Raw genomic sequence first — 14,773 nt, 5'->3', positions numbered from 1 at the left:
CAACTACCCGAAAGGAGGGTGTAGAGAGGTGGGGGTCGGTCTCTTCTCTCAAGTCACAGGCAACAGGACGAGAGGAAATGGCCTCAAGTTGCGCCAGGGGAGGTTCAGGCTGGATATTAGGAAAAATTTTTTCACCGAAAGGGTTATCAGACGTTGGAATGGGCTGCCCAGGGAGGTGGTGGAGGCACCATCCCTGGAGGTGTTCAAAAGACAGGTTGATGTAGTGCTGCGCTTAGTGATGGTGATGCTTCTTGTTTGTTGTGCGGGTGTCTATTTTTTGTCAGTTAGGTTGACGGTTGGACAAGATGATCTTTAAGGTCCCTTCCAACCTAGAAGATTCTGTGATTCTGTGATATTTTTTTTTTCTCCCGTTGCCGTGCAAGAAGAAAGGTGCTCGGCAGCGCAGGGCAGGCTCCTCTGCTCTCTGGTGCTTTCTGGCCATCATCACGGATAATATACACAAATAAATGCAAAGATTAAATGTTTTTTATTGCATCCTGCAGGTATCTCCATCCCCGTGCCTTCCCTGGTGACGCAGTAGTGCTCACAGGGAGACGGGGTGTGGTGGGGGCTTAACTCTGCCTCCCGCCCCTCACGGAGAACCTCATTCCTGGTGGACTTTTTTTCCCTTTTTTTTTTCTTTTTCCTTACCTGGAGTGATCTCACGTTGTGATTATGGTACCAGGATCTTGGTGTGCGGGCGAGAGGCACCTTTGGGAGCAGCCCTCAAGGGTGGCACCGTTTCGGTGCTGCCGAGCTCCTGGCAGCAGCATCCTCCCCATGAAGGTGGCCGGGTGTCCTGCTGCTGGAGGTTGCTGCTCTGAAGAAGCCTTTTACTGGTTATTGGACTTATATTCCTGGTTGTCCCTCTGGAGAAACCTCTGGCAAAGCACCTCGTCCTGGTACTGGGGGAATAAAGCACGATGCGGCGGTGTCTGACCTTCTGATTCCACTAAACCCAACTGGAGGGGAAAAAAAAAACCAACTTTATTTGTCCTCAATTTCAGCATTTGGCTTCACTTTTAGAGTTCCATTTAATTGGCTTTAAAAGGGTCAATTTCCAGCCTTAACAATTAAAGCGTTGACTTTGCGTTTGCCAAAGCTCGTCCGAGCCCTCGCTGCGGAAAGCGTCTTTGCAAAACTTGTCTCCTTGAACATTTAAACTGTCAGAGCCAATTATCCGCGTTGCTTCAGCTGAATGGGTCTCTTTCCTCTCAGCCAGCAGCAATATTTTGTTACTGTCGATGAAACACAAACTGCATCCCGAGCTGGAGGGGGGAAGCAGCCGTGTCCTGAGTCGCCGCTCGTACCCTCGCCCTGGATTTTGCCATCTGAAAGTCCTCAGCCCTTGGCAAAACGTTGCCCTGAGGTCGGATGGGCTCCCTTCAGTTTTCCCCTCTCTCTGCCTTGCAGAAAAGCCCGAGCTGGATGAGATCACCCTGGAGCGAGTGCTGGAGGAGCTGGAGACCATGTGCTACGAGAACATGAACATCGCCATCGAAACGGAGGAGGGTTTGGGCATCGAGTACGACGAGGACGTGGTGTGCGACGTCTGCCGCTCGCCGGAGGGGGAGGACGGCAACGAGATGGTCTTCTGTGACAAGTGCAACGTCTGCGTGCACCAGGTGAGCCCCGGCCGTGGAGGGGGGGAATGGGGGCAGGTTTGGGCTGGTCACACTGTGGTCCATGCCCTCCTCCCGTCCCCACCATCCCCTGGGCTGCTGTAGACCCCCCAGTTAAGCTTTTCTGAAGGTTTCCCAGCGCGTCTCCGGTGGAGCGAGGATAGAAAATGGGGTTTTGGGTAGCTGGCAGGTGGCAAACTTCTTTTTCTTACTTTCTTAGCCCCACAAAATACTCTACCAGAGGTTGAAAACCACCTTCTCTGAGCTTACTTTGCCCCCTCCTCCTTATTCTCTGGTCTGCCTGATATTTTATGCCTCCTCTTCTGTTAATGTGCTTATTCTTAATTCTTTACCCCACCTTTCTTTATTAGACTGCAGCCTTGGGACCTGTAGCACCCAGGGGTGACCAGCACAGTGTGTGGGACTGGCTGGTGGGCTGGGAGGGATGTGGGTCTGCAGCCCTGCGCTCACCGGTGGGGTGGGCTTTGCCCAGACCTCCAGTGTCCTCCACAGCCTTATACTGGGGGTAGCAGGACCTTCCCAGCTCCCCTAGCAACTGTCTCGCCTGGCAGGGTGTCTGTCCCAGCTTCCCTGCTGCACCAGTGTAGGATTGCAGTTTATTTTGCTGCCTGGGGGAAAATAATTTTATTTTTAGAAGTGAATGCAAATGCTCCAAGCCCTTGAGAAGGGGAGCTCTGTGGGCTCCTGTGCTTGGGGAAACCTTGACAAGGAGAAGGCAGCTCTGTGAGGGTCTCCCCGAGTCCCATGTGGGTCCAGGGAGGTTTTGCTGGTTGTGCTTTCAGGGGAAGCGCCGTGCGGTGCTGGGACGGTGATGGCAGCTCCTGGGTTTCACTCTCTGTGTGACAAAGGGGTTTTGAGTTTGGTTTTTTTTCCCTCTGAAGCGAGCCATTTGCTCATCTTCTGGGCAGCTTTTCCATCAGCGCTTCCTGGAGGTGGGAGAGCGTTGGAGATATCTATAGTTGCGGGAGGTGGGTGTTTTGAATGGTTTCCATCAGTGAATCAGATCCAGGGTTGGAGTTGGGTTTTTTTTTGGGGGGGGTGTGTGTGTTGGGTTTTGTGGGTTTTTTTTACCAAGCCCAAGTGGCAATGTCAGACCGTGAGCTGACACGTGCTGATGGGCAGGTGCTCAAGGAGGTGGTCAGTATAGGGGACTGTGGTGGGGACATAGGGACCATGCCCACCATGGGCTGTGGGACCCTGTGGGACCCCATGGGCTCTGCTTTCGGCGACATCCCCCGTGCTGGGAGGAGAGTGGTGTTCCAGAGGGGGATGTGGTGTGCTGGATTTCAGGGCTGTTGAAAGAAAAGGGCAATTTTCTGTTGTTTTCAGGGCTCAGAGTCCAGCCCTAAGCCCGAGGGCAGCCCTTAAGCTGCCTGTGATTTAAATCTCTGCCCTGATTTACGCCCTAAGCCGCAAAGGCCAGAGCCACAGCGTGGGGTGTTACGTGGCATCACGTCACCCCGTCCTCTTGCTGGCCCCACATCCAAAACTTGTTGGGGATGGTGCTTTCCTGTGGGCATCTGGGTGCTGATGCCATGGGCTTCATGGATTCAGGCAGCAGCAGGGAGGAGCTGGGGTGCAGCAGGACACGGCCAGAGCGATGTTGAAAGAAAAGGGCAATTTTCTGTTGTTTTCAGGGCTCAGAGTCCAGCCCTAAGCCCGAGGGCAGCCCTTAAGCTGCCTGTGATTTAAATCTCTGCCCTGATTTACGCCCTAAGCCGCAAAGGCCAGAGCCACAGCGTGGGGTGTTACGTGGCATCACGTCACCCCGTCCTCTTGCTGGCCCCACATCCAAAACTTGTTGGGGATGGTGCTTTCCTGTGGGCATCTGGGTGCTGATGCCATGGGCTTCATGGATTCAGGCAGCAGCAGGGAGGAGCTGGGGTGCAGCAGGACACGGCCAGAGCGATGCCTCATCCTCCTGCATCCCAGGGGAAGGGGCAGAGGCAGGGCTGTGCTCAGACACACCTCGGTGTGGGTTACGGTGCTGGAAGGGATCGTTGTAATCATCTCATCTGCATAACACCAAGCCACGAGGCTTGCTATTAATTAATTCCTATGAAGTGCAGCTTTTGGAAAACACGTGCAGTCTTAATTTTAAAATATTCAGCGAGGGGGAATCTTCTCATGGGAGCAACTTCTCACTACTCTTTAGCACGGGGATGAGCCATCTCCAGCTTCCAGCCACCGCCCCGTGGTCCTGTCATTACCGAGTCCCCATTCCTGCTGTTTCATGGACCACACCGAGCTTTCCTGTGGCTCAGCATCCTCCCCGTGGTTTTTGGCATCCCTTTCTCCGTGACGTTGCACCCGTGACAGGCGCAGCGATAAAAATAGCTGCTCTGCTCCTACTCAGCATTGCTTTGGCTCCATGTTCCTGGAGCACCTTCTGGCTGGTGTTGGACCAGGAGAGCATTTAGCTGATAACCCACCTCATTTCCAGAGCCTCTCCTTGTCTGGGACAGAGCTCCTCAGAGCAGAATTGCACCTTCAGCTGCTCCACAACCTCTAGGAATAAATAACTGAGAGGCGAGACTCTGCGAGAGATGCTCACCTGGTCATAATTCCTGTTTTCCCCTGGATTTTGAGATCAGTCCTCCAGTTTATTCTCCTGTACATACCAGGCTGGTTTTTGTCTGGTGCTAAATCAGATGTTTTATAAAACTCCGTTACAGAAATGATTTATCTGTCAGATTTGGAGGCGCTGTGGAACACACAGTTAAGTCTCTCTGAACCATGTAGACTCGCAGCAATGATATTACCTCCCTTAATTCCTTATTATCCCAATAATCTGTTCACGAAGTGGCTTTTTCCCCTTGGAAATGACTGTCAGAGTCAATTTGTGCTTCGGGGCGACCTAAAGCCACGTTATGAACTCTCTTCTTGGCCAGGAAAGATTGAAGATAGACATTTCCCACACTCACCCGTCCCCTCGTGCCCCCTCTGCCCCATCCCCACCTGCAGTGCTGTCACTCGTGGTGGTGATGGTGACCTGCATCCCTGCATCAGCAGGGTGAAAAGCTGGGTTTTTTAGGGGGTAAGCTTCCAAGGAAGTGAAGTTGACAAATGCCTGGGCTGAATTTCCAGCCGGCAGTGCTGGGGGTCCTTATCAGCACTGCCTCTCTGCCTTCTGGAGGGATGTTGGGGCATCTAGAATTAATTCCATCTCCTGGCTGAAAACAGTGACACAGCCCCGCGTCGGCGCCCAGCACAGTTGTCTGTCGCTCTCTGAAAAAGCCTTTAAGGGCGAGTTATCGGGACCTGATGGTTAAAAACTGTCTAGTTCTGGTAGTAGCTGTTTAATACAGCCAGAAGTTACAGCCGGAGTGGAAAGTATTTTATCGTCGTCATTATGTGATAGGGCTTATCATTTGGTTCTCCCCCAAGTGTGGAAGAGAAATATTTATGAAACACTTCGGCTTCTCTGCATCCTGTGCTATCACAGGAGGGCGGGGAGCTCCGTGGGTTACCCAAGTCCTTTAGCTCTCACTCTCATGGCCATAGGTTTGTCCTTAGAATCACAAAATCATAGAATAGTTTGACTGGAAGGGGCTCCAAGGTTTCCCCTGGAGCCTTCTCTTCTCCAGGCTGAACCCCTCCAACTCTCTCAGCCCCCCCTTCCAGCAGAGGGGCTCCAGCCCTTCCAGTATCTCTGTGGCATCCTCTGGTCCCGCTCCAGCAGGTCCATGTCCTTCTGCTGTTGGTGGCCCCAGAGCTGGAGGCAGAGGGGCAGAATCCCCTCCTTGCCCTGCTGGTCATGGGGCTGGGGATGCAGCCCAGGGCGTGGGGGACTTTCTGGGCTGCCAAGACACATTGCCAGGGCATGTTGAGCCTCTCATCCACCAACACCTCCATATTCTTCTCTCAGGGCTGCTCTCCATCCCTTCATCCGCCGCCTCTATTGATACCGGGGGTTGCCCCTACTCAGGTGCAGGACTCTGAACTTGGCCTTGTGAACCTCATGCCATGACCACCTCTCCAGCTTGTCCAGGTTCCTGCTGCCCTCTGGATGTGACTATCCAACCAATTCCTTATCCACCAAGCAGTCCACCCATCAAAGTCCTTCCCTCCTTTCGATTTATCATCCTTTAGATTTGCTGTCCTTTATGGTTTCTCCCTTCTCATTTATGGTCATGACTATTGGTTTCCTTTTCTACTTTTCCGTAGTTATTTTCGCTTCCCCTTCAGGCTGGGTTGGGTGTGTAACCAGTGTGGCCCATCTTTCTCAATCATGGGGTTGTGGCTTTTCAGCCCTCAGATACCTCAAGAGGTTTTCTCCCCATGGCTTTTCTTACTTCTCTGAGTCATTCTGGTTCTGGTAGCTCTTCAGGAACAGGCAGGAGATGAGTGGGTAGATGCCCACTGGTGGTGGGGTTCTGATGGAGCAGCCTGGTTGCCCCCCCTCTCACCGACCTGGAGCCAGGTGGATGCTTGGCGTGATACACAGCATGTTTCTAGACTTAGTTTTTAATTAAAACCCAGGACATCTGGATATGTATGAGTATACATGTGAAAATAGGGAAGGAAGCATGGAAGGAAGAACCTAACCTCGCTGCCTGTGATCGTGGAGCTGCTTTACATCTGGTTGTCATTAGGATGCCCAGATGTGGTGGCCATAAGCCAACAGGAGTGAAAAAGGTGTGAGTGAAGGAGGAGGCCCTGGAGGATGCTCTTCCCAGGATGCTGGGACTAACTTGCCTTCCTCCTGTCTGCGCAGGCGTGCTACGGCATCCTGAAGGTCCCCATCGGGAGCTGGCTCTGCCGGACCTGTGCCCTCGGGGTCCAGCCAAAGTGTCTACTGTGCCCCAAGAGAGGAGGAGCGCTGAAGCCCACCCGGAGCGGGACGAAATGGGTCCACGTTAGCTGTGCCTTATGGATACCTGAAGTAAGATGTTTTTCCAACCTTCTCTTGACACGCGGGTGGGCACGGGCCTGGTTTCAAGTCTCAAGGTTGAACATCTCAGGATGTTGCCCTGAAAAATAACAAATTCAGACTGCTACAGACATCCCTCTGTAGAAGATTTGGGCTGGTAACCACTATTTACAACTTGTCTTCTGTTTCGTGACCAGGTTAGCATTGGATGTCCTGAAAAAATGGAACCCATTACGAAGATCTCACATATCCCAGCAAGCAGATGGGCTTTGTCCTGCAGCCTCTGCAAGGAGTGCACTGGGACGTGTATTCAGGTACGTAACGGTGGCACCGAAGAAACTTAGACCTCTGGGGTTGTGCCTGTAGTAGCCACTGGAGATTCCTGAGAGGTTGGTGGGCACAATCCAACCAAGGCTTATTCCTGCTCTGAGTAAACCTAAGACAGGGAGCATGAGCTCCTGTCAGACATCATCAGATGTTGTTTGCAATCATTTAATGTATGGAGTGCTAGGAATCCAGATTAACTTTCTTTGCATAACAGGATGATGTTGCTGTAGTGACACTAATTACCGGGACTGCAAACGACCTTGGTTTGAAATCAGGAACCTCCAGCAGAAAGGCTTGGCGTAGCTGCCAGGAAAGTGAGGTCCCCGTGGGATACATAGCCCAGGGATTTCACAAACCAGTGGGGGTTGGCTGGGAAGCCCTTCAGTTGGGGGAATATCAGGAAACCCTGGGATTAGGTAGTCCTCACTAGCCTGCTGGCTTGGAAAACAGATTTACCATGTATTACATTGCCACATTTTCTCCACACCTGAGCAAACCACTACAGACATCTCACTGCCTGCTTGCCCCACAGCAGGGTGCTAACGAGGGGGCGAGATGTTCTCATTTCACACTAAAAAAACAGGACACTGTGGGCTTTCCTGTTACAAAAGTGGGGTAGTGTCTCTTCCTGAAGAGCAAAGAGCAGAAGCTCCTGTCCAAAAGGCAGCCTGCTCAGCGTGAGAGCATCTGGGGAGCTTTGCTGCTCGTCTGCATCCGATGATTCCCCGTTCCCTGCCGGTGTGATGTCCTGGTGGTCCCTGGTGATGGGTTGGGGGAGCTGCTGCAGCCCAATCCCCCAGCCCAGGGGAAGCATCCTTGGCACGCAGAGGGGGCTGGAATAGCCATTAAGCTTTGAAAAACTGGGAGAAAGTTTTGGATGTGCATCAATCCTGACTGATCAGCCCCTCTACAGCAGCAGGAGCTGCACCTCGAAGGTCGGTGTAGGCAGCAGCGACTATTGGGGCCCAAAAATAGCTGGCTGGTTGGAGAAAGGAGATAGGAATAGGAGGTCTGCAGGTTCCGCTGCGTTTGTGCGACGGCCTTGGGTTTAATGCTTTAAAGGGAGCTATTTAAAAGCAATCCCCTTAGCTTGAAACGAAAGCTCACAATACTTCTTTAAATCTCCAAATAGCTGGCTGGTTGGAGAAAGGAGATAGGAATAGGAGGTCTGCAGGTTCCGCTGCGTTTGTGCGACGGCCTTGGGTTTAATGCTTTAAAGGGAGCTATTTAAAAGCAATCCCCTTAGCTTGAAATGAAATCTAGCATTGACTCACTTCTTTTTTGATGGCTCTGGGTGGATCTGCTTATTCACCCTGCCAGATGGAGATACTGTGTCATAACGGCAACTGCTTTCAAAGAACGGAAGGGCAGGGAAGGAGGCAAACAGGCTTGGCAGCATCAAAAAAAAAAAAAAAAAGAATTCAGCTTCTCTGAGGCTTCATCCTCTTAGCGCCAGCGTGGCACGGGAGCCGTGAGATCCCTGGGACTGAATGAATTTGCATGAAAGGTCACCTGAGATGGAGCAGGAGCTTTATTGTCTCCTGTGCCGGCAGCTCGTGGATTATAAGTCCCCACAAGATTGTCACCCGAGCGTTTGGTGAGGCCACCTTAGCCCAATCAGGATGGTTTTGCTTCAAGGAAAAGGGGGAGAAGGGGAAAAGAAAAAAATAAATAAAAGCAGTCAGTGCCTTTATTTAAGGATTTATGGGGTAAATCGGCGAGTTCACCTACAGATAAATAAATAAACACGCTCCGTACTCGTCCGTGGTACAGCTCTGTTTTGAAAGCTTATGTTTATGGAGCACATTTTTGATTACTCCCTGTTATAATCTTTACTTTTGTCGGCGTTTTGGGTTTGTGACCCAGCTCTGAAAAGAAGAGGTTGTTCTCTGTTAAAGAGCTGAGCTTTTATCCTTGGCAGTGGGACTCAGGTGCTCCAGGTGGGGCAGGTCTGGGGAAGGAGGGGTGTTGCTTCCAGGAAGGTGTTTTCCAAGTGACTGGTTAGAACTGGGCTTTGTTGAAAGGGGAGGTGAAATCTGGAAGACAAGCTGGAGGAGCAGAAGACAGTCATCCCAGAGGGACATGGGGACACTCAGAGGCAGCACTGCCGCTTGAAAAAACACCCACCTTGACCACCGGGGCATTTTTCCCCCTCCAAATTTGACCATCAAATGGGAAATAAACCCAGGGAAGCCTCAGGAAGGGCTCCCCCTGCTCTCTGTGCCTCTGACCTTGCTTTTCTGGTACAAGCTGTGAACCCACCGTCACTCTCCGTGTCCGTAGTGGAGCTGGAGCTCCCGGAGCCTGGGCAGGGATGCAGCCCCAGAAGAACACTTTCCCCAGCTCCTTTAAGGGGAAATCATGACTTCATGGTGGTTCTTGTGGTCAGACATCAGGAGATGCCAAAGAGAGCTCAGCATCCAGCAGCAATTTTCTCGCTTGAGTTGCTGAGATGGGAAAGAGAGCGCCAGGAGCTGAGCTCCAGCATAGCCCAAGTCCTGGCCACGGTTCCTTGGGACCCTTCTCCCTCCTCACCATCTCCCTCCTCGCTGGTCCAAGCCCCTGGAAGAGCTCACCAAGGCCTTTCAACGCAGAGCTAAATGCCAGGTCTCCGTTAGCTGCTGGCAGGCTTCTCCAAAGGGCATGATCTTTTGCTGTCATCGTCTCCTAGCTTTCTTTTTGTTGCTATTTTTTGGACAAAAAGCCCTGGGGAGCATCTTCCACCACTCAACTCATTTGTTTCCCCGCCGCTGCCAGCTCCCCTTGAGCTGCTTGTGCCACTGGTCCCCATCCACTGGGATAACTGGTGTGGTGGTTCCTGGAGCTGTTGTCCCATTGTGCCTGGAGCCAAGAAAATGTACAGCTTGACAGGGGAAGAGCAGTGTGTGTGCACCATGCAGCCCCCACACCATCCTCCACCTCCATCCTCTGAGGACACCCGCGATGCTGAAATTGCCTGTTTCGGCTGAGCAGCGCTCCCAGGATCCAGACCATCTGTGGTCACTAGGAATCACACGGTGGCTCTCGTGAGGACACAGAAGTGTTGTGGCTGATGGCTTGGCCGTTGTTCAGCACCGGTAATTAATTTTTCCTTCCTGAGTTCCCCTCACGGTTCTGTTGGAGGAGCCGTTTCCTTCCCCTCCGGCCCCAAACCGCTCTGTAAACTGGGTAAACTCCTTGGCAAACAAACCCATCCCTCTATTTCTTCCCAGTAAGGGTGGCTTGAGGACTAATTAACAGCTCACGTTAATCTCTGGTGCAGTTTTCACCCTCTCTCTCTCGGAACGGTGTTTGGGGATGGATTTGCCCGGATAAGCGAAGCGTGCCGAAATCCATGAACGAAAGGTGCTGTGAGATAATGAAGCACGATGGATAACGAAGCAGACTTGGGGACTGTGCCAGGTTTTTGAGCTGGGTTTATTCTGCGTGGCACATCCCTCCCTCCCTCGGAGATCCAGCCCTGTTCTGAAAGCAGACTTGGGGACTGTGCCAGGTTTTTGAGCTGGGTTTATTCTGCGTGGCAGATCCCTCCCTCCCTCCCTCGGAGATCCAGCCCCGTTCTGGGATGGATCAATATGTTCTTATTGTCAGTTTAGCCAAGGTCCTTGGGTACCCATGGCCGACCAGGTACCTTCCTTTGTTGCCCTGTCAGCCGAGCTGCCTAATTATTTTCTGTTGGCATTTTGGGCATGGTTTCTGACTAGTGCTGCTTGCCATCTGTCGGAGGAGAGATCCAGGATGGGTGTCGTTCGATTTGCTTTATTCCTAAAGTGGAGCCATCGTTGTGGTTCCTGTGAGCGGGACGTTGTCCTGGCAGGAGCCACAGCCGTTTTGCTGATGCCCTTATTAGCACTGGTGACAGACACAGGAGGGAGGGGACATCGCTGGGTGGCTTTCCTTAGCTCACGTAGTTTCACCAACAGCGGCAAGTTCTCCGTGTCCATTTTCTTTTCCCTAGATATTTGGGTGCATAACAGCAAAAAAGGATGCTGTAGTTTGAAGCACCCCCAGCTTATAGCAGAACAGCCAGGATGGATCACGTCAGGAATAGGTCAAGAGCACTGCAGGAGTACATCAGGAGCTCCATAGCTCCATTTCCATCTTGGCTACCAAAGGAAAAAGCTCAACCCTGGGCATTTCCAGCTGGAAGAGGCCTCCAACCTGGGATTGCATCCCATCTCCCTCTATTAATGCTTGCCCCGTGGCTGCAGGAGTGAGTGCCTGCTGCCTGATATACTGACTGCACCAAATAAATCTGGGTGCTCTAAGTCAGTCTGGGCTCTCTCCGTCCCTCCTTCGTTACCAGATATATATAATTGAGAACAGACCTGATGCTTGAGCCCTGTGGGAGGCTGGGCCAGGACTTGTCCCATGGGATGGGCAGGACAGGCACCCACTGCCCACCTCTGATTTTTGCACATTAGCAGCTATTTTCACGAGCAATTTCAGGCTGGAATTAGGACATATTTAAAGAGGGTAAGTAGGGGGTAGGGATTAATAATCTGCTTGCTTTCGGTGCCTGCAGGAGTTAGTGCCCAGCATCCCTGCCCGGAGCCGTGGCGGGGGCTGCACCCAGCTCTTCCCGCTGGTTTCGGAGGCTTTGGAGCAGGGCCTGGAAGCAGAGGACTTGGACACGGCTCGCCTCCGCTGTTCTTGGCCCTGGCAAGAAAACAAGTCTTTCGCTTTCAGAAGCACCAGTGGATTCATAAACAAAGTCAAGGGAAAATATCTAAAAGCAGCAATGTCAGAAGTTCACACGCTGGGTGATTGAGCAGGAATTCAGGGCTGATGGGACGAAGATAAAAAGCCATAAAACTCCTGTTCCTCAACTACTACCAGAATATTTTTTTCTATTTTTTTTTCTTTTTGAGAATTAAAGTGCAGCAAAGCCCCAGTAAAACTCTGCAGCGTCACCAATGGTTTGCCATCAACAGCCAGGAAATTCCACATGCCTCCGCCTGGTCCTTCAGGCCACAACTGCATTTTCATCCCCTCCAAGAACAAGTCTTCTATAAATGCTGAAATACGGTGCCTACTGTAATAGTCCACTTAAAATGTCTCATTATTGCAGTTTAACTGGTCATTAGCAGCTGGAATAGACTTGATTTCTTATGGGTTATGGTTGAAATAATTACCTGACACTCTGAGCCATTAAAAACCGGTTAATGAGTAGAGGGGGAGAAGGTACCCACGTGGACATGGGTGCAGCACTGACTGGGGAGAGATTTGTCTGTAGGAAACCAGGCTGAGATTTGTTGCCTGCGGGATCCAAAGTAATTTAAGCATGAGGGAAGTTAAGGAAATTGTTAAAAAATTAATCTGGTACAAGTTTGACAACAGCCTAGCCACTGTACTAGTTCTGAAAAGTTCATTTCATGATGTTTTGCTCTGTATATGCTGAGCTGCCTTTTTTTTTTCCTTTTTTAATGGAGCTATTAGAGGCTGTGTAATTTCCAGAGGAGAAAGGCGTCGTGCTCTGGGAGTGTTGGCTGCTTCTGAGATAACCACCTTCACTCATAACCTTTGACATATTCTTATGCTTTCAGTAAAAATGGCAGATTAGTTTTAGATGTGGTAAGAGTGGAGGAGTTTAAAGGTGAAATAGAGGTGAAAATTTCTCCATCAGGAGAAATCCATTGACAGTCTTGAGCATCTTGTTGGCCTGTGCTGTTGTCTGTGGCCGTTGACATGTCTTGTTGGAAGAACCTCTGGAAGCTCCCGTTTATGGTAGCTGAAAGATGAGCAGGGCTCATCACGGAGAAGAGTTAAAGCAGGTAAGGTGGGAAGGTGCTCGCTGATATCTAGTCAACCTTGGGTTTCTTCTGCTTGGGTTTGTGGTGTCTGGCTCATGGGTAAGACTTGGGCAATACAGGTGTTCCTCCATAAGGAGTGCCTGTAGTGGAGCATCCATTGCTTCGTGGTAGGTGTTATCACTCAGATGGGTGTCACAGCTTTTGTCATAAGCCTTATTGGTCCAGTTGCTAAGCAGCTCCTCCACTGATGATGCTTTGGCCTGGCAGTAAGCCTTGTTCTTCTCCCCGCAGTGCTCCATGCCCGCCTGCGTCACCGCGTTCCACGTCACCTGCGCCTTTGACCACAACCTGGACATGCGGACTATTCTAGCAGACAACGATGAAGTGAAGTTCAAGTCCTTCTGCCTTGAGCACAGCACCGGTGCCACCAAGTTGCCCGAGGAGGCACGGACAGAGCCCGACCAAGCCCAGCTGGACTTGGAGAAGGTCACGCTGAGGAAGCAGAAGCTCCAGCAGCTGGAGGAGGACTTCTATGAACTCGTGAAGCCTTCGGAGGTGGCAGAGAATCTTGACTTAAGCGAATCACTGGTAGATTTTGTCTACCAGTACTGGAAGCTGAAGAGGAAAGCAAATTCCAACAAACCGCTGCTGACACCAAAAACGGATGAGGTGGACAACTTGGCCCAGCAAGAACAGGACGTTCTCTACCGACGCTTAAAGCTCTTCATGCACCTCAGGCAAGACCTGGAGAGGGTGAGTAACGTTTTTCCTCCAGTGAGGTACCAGTAAGTTCCATCAGGGCTGCTTTAATGTGTCTGGCGCCTCTTGACTCAGTTCAGCTCCCCTAACGGTGGCATCCCTTCATCTAGAGTGTTATTCAGGAGATGGGGGGCACACGCTCGTCTCCCCACTTCCCCTCATCCCCAGGCGAGCCTTTTCGAAATGTGGTGGATCACATGGACCATCCAGTCGGCTCCGGTGCTCAGAATGTGTGTGTCATCGCTGCCAAAACGCTGACACTGATGAAATAAATTAGTGGTGGTCTCAGCCGGGGGGGTTCAAAAGAGCAAATGTCTGCGGGGAGAGGTGCGTGGGCGGCGCCGGGTGGCTGGGAGGCAGATGATGCTGCAGCTTGTATCCACTATATTTTCACAGTCTCAAACCACAAAATTATCCTGTGCTGCCCCTCAGATGCTTTCCAGCAGCAAAGCACAGGAGCACTTCATTTATTTCCTTCCATTAAACATCAAAGACTGGGGGGAGGAGGAGACAGGGGATGGCAGGAGTGAGCTGCGGGGCCGGTGGGACTGGGCATTCCCTGCCCTGCTGCAGCTGAAAGTGGGTCGGCTCCTCGGGGAGCTGCTGGCAGAGGTAGAGCTGTGCTGGAGGATGCAGGCAGAGCATGGAGCCAGAGGATGGAGCTGGGGGATGCAGGTGGAGGATAGAGCCGGGGGATGCAGGCAGAGGATGGAGTCTGAGGATGCAGGTGGAGATAAAGCTGGGGGATGCAGGCAGAGGATGCAGGCAGGGGATGGAGCCTGAGGATGCAGGCAGAGGATGGAGCCAGGGATGCAGGTGGAGGATGGAGCTGGGGGATGCAGGCAGAGGATGCAGGTGGAGGATGGAGCTGGGGGATGCAGGCAGAGGATGCAGGTGGAGGATGGAGCCAGGGGATGCAGGCAGAGGATGGAGCCAGAGGATGGAGCCGGGGGATGCAGGCAGAGGATGGAGCCGGGGGATGCAGGCGGAGGATGGAGCCAGGGGATGCAGGCAGAGGATGGAGCTGGGGGATGCAGGCAGAGGATGGAGCCGGGGGATGCAGGCAGAGGATGGAGCCGGGGGATGCAGGCAGAGGATGGAGCCAGGGGATGCAGGCAGAGGATGGAGCTGGGGGATGCAGGCAGAGGATGGAGCTGGGGGATGCAGGCAGAGGATGGAGCTGGGGGATGCAGGCAGAGGATGCAGGTGGAAGATGGAGCTGGGGGATGCAGGCAGAGGAAGGAGCCAGAGGAGGATGCAGGTGGAGGATGGAGCACAAGGATGCAGGTGGAGGATGCAGGTGGAGGATACAGGTGGAGGATGCAGACCCCCGCAGCTCCCCATGGCACAGGGCACCCTTGCACAGGGGAGGGAGCAGCCGCCTCCACAGCAGCTTTTTGGGGGAGCAGCGATGCCAA

At 52.3% G+C, this 14,773-nt stretch overlaps 1 protein-coding gene across 1 annotated transcript in view; it reads left to right on the top strand.

Moving 5' to 3' along the window:
- Nucleotides 1-14,773, top strand: part of JADE2 (jade family PHD finger 2) — a 94,751-nt gene that overhangs the window by 62,027 nt on the left and 17,951 nt on the right. The window contains exons 6-9 of the mRNA XM_014947945.1: nt 1,414-1,625; nt 6,361-6,528; nt 6,714-6,830; nt 12,888-13,349. Coding sequence (XP_014803431.1) covers nt 1,414-1,625; nt 6,361-6,528; nt 6,714-6,830; nt 12,888-13,349 — 959 coding nt within the window. The remainder of the gene's footprint in view (nt 1-1,413; nt 1,626-6,360; nt 6,529-6,713; nt 6,831-12,887; nt 13,350-14,773) is intronic.

Source organism: Calidris pugnax, unplaced genomic scaffold, assembly GCF_001431845.1.
Source record: "Calidris pugnax isolate Ruff unplaced genomic scaffold, ASM143184v1 scaffold27, whole genome shotgun sequence".
NCBI lineage: Eukaryota > Metazoa > Chordata > Aves > Charadriiformes > Scolopacidae > Calidris > Calidris pugnax.
The sequence above is the reverse complement of the archived record's forward strand: the minus strand, read 5'-3'. Positions and strand labels throughout refer to the sequence as shown.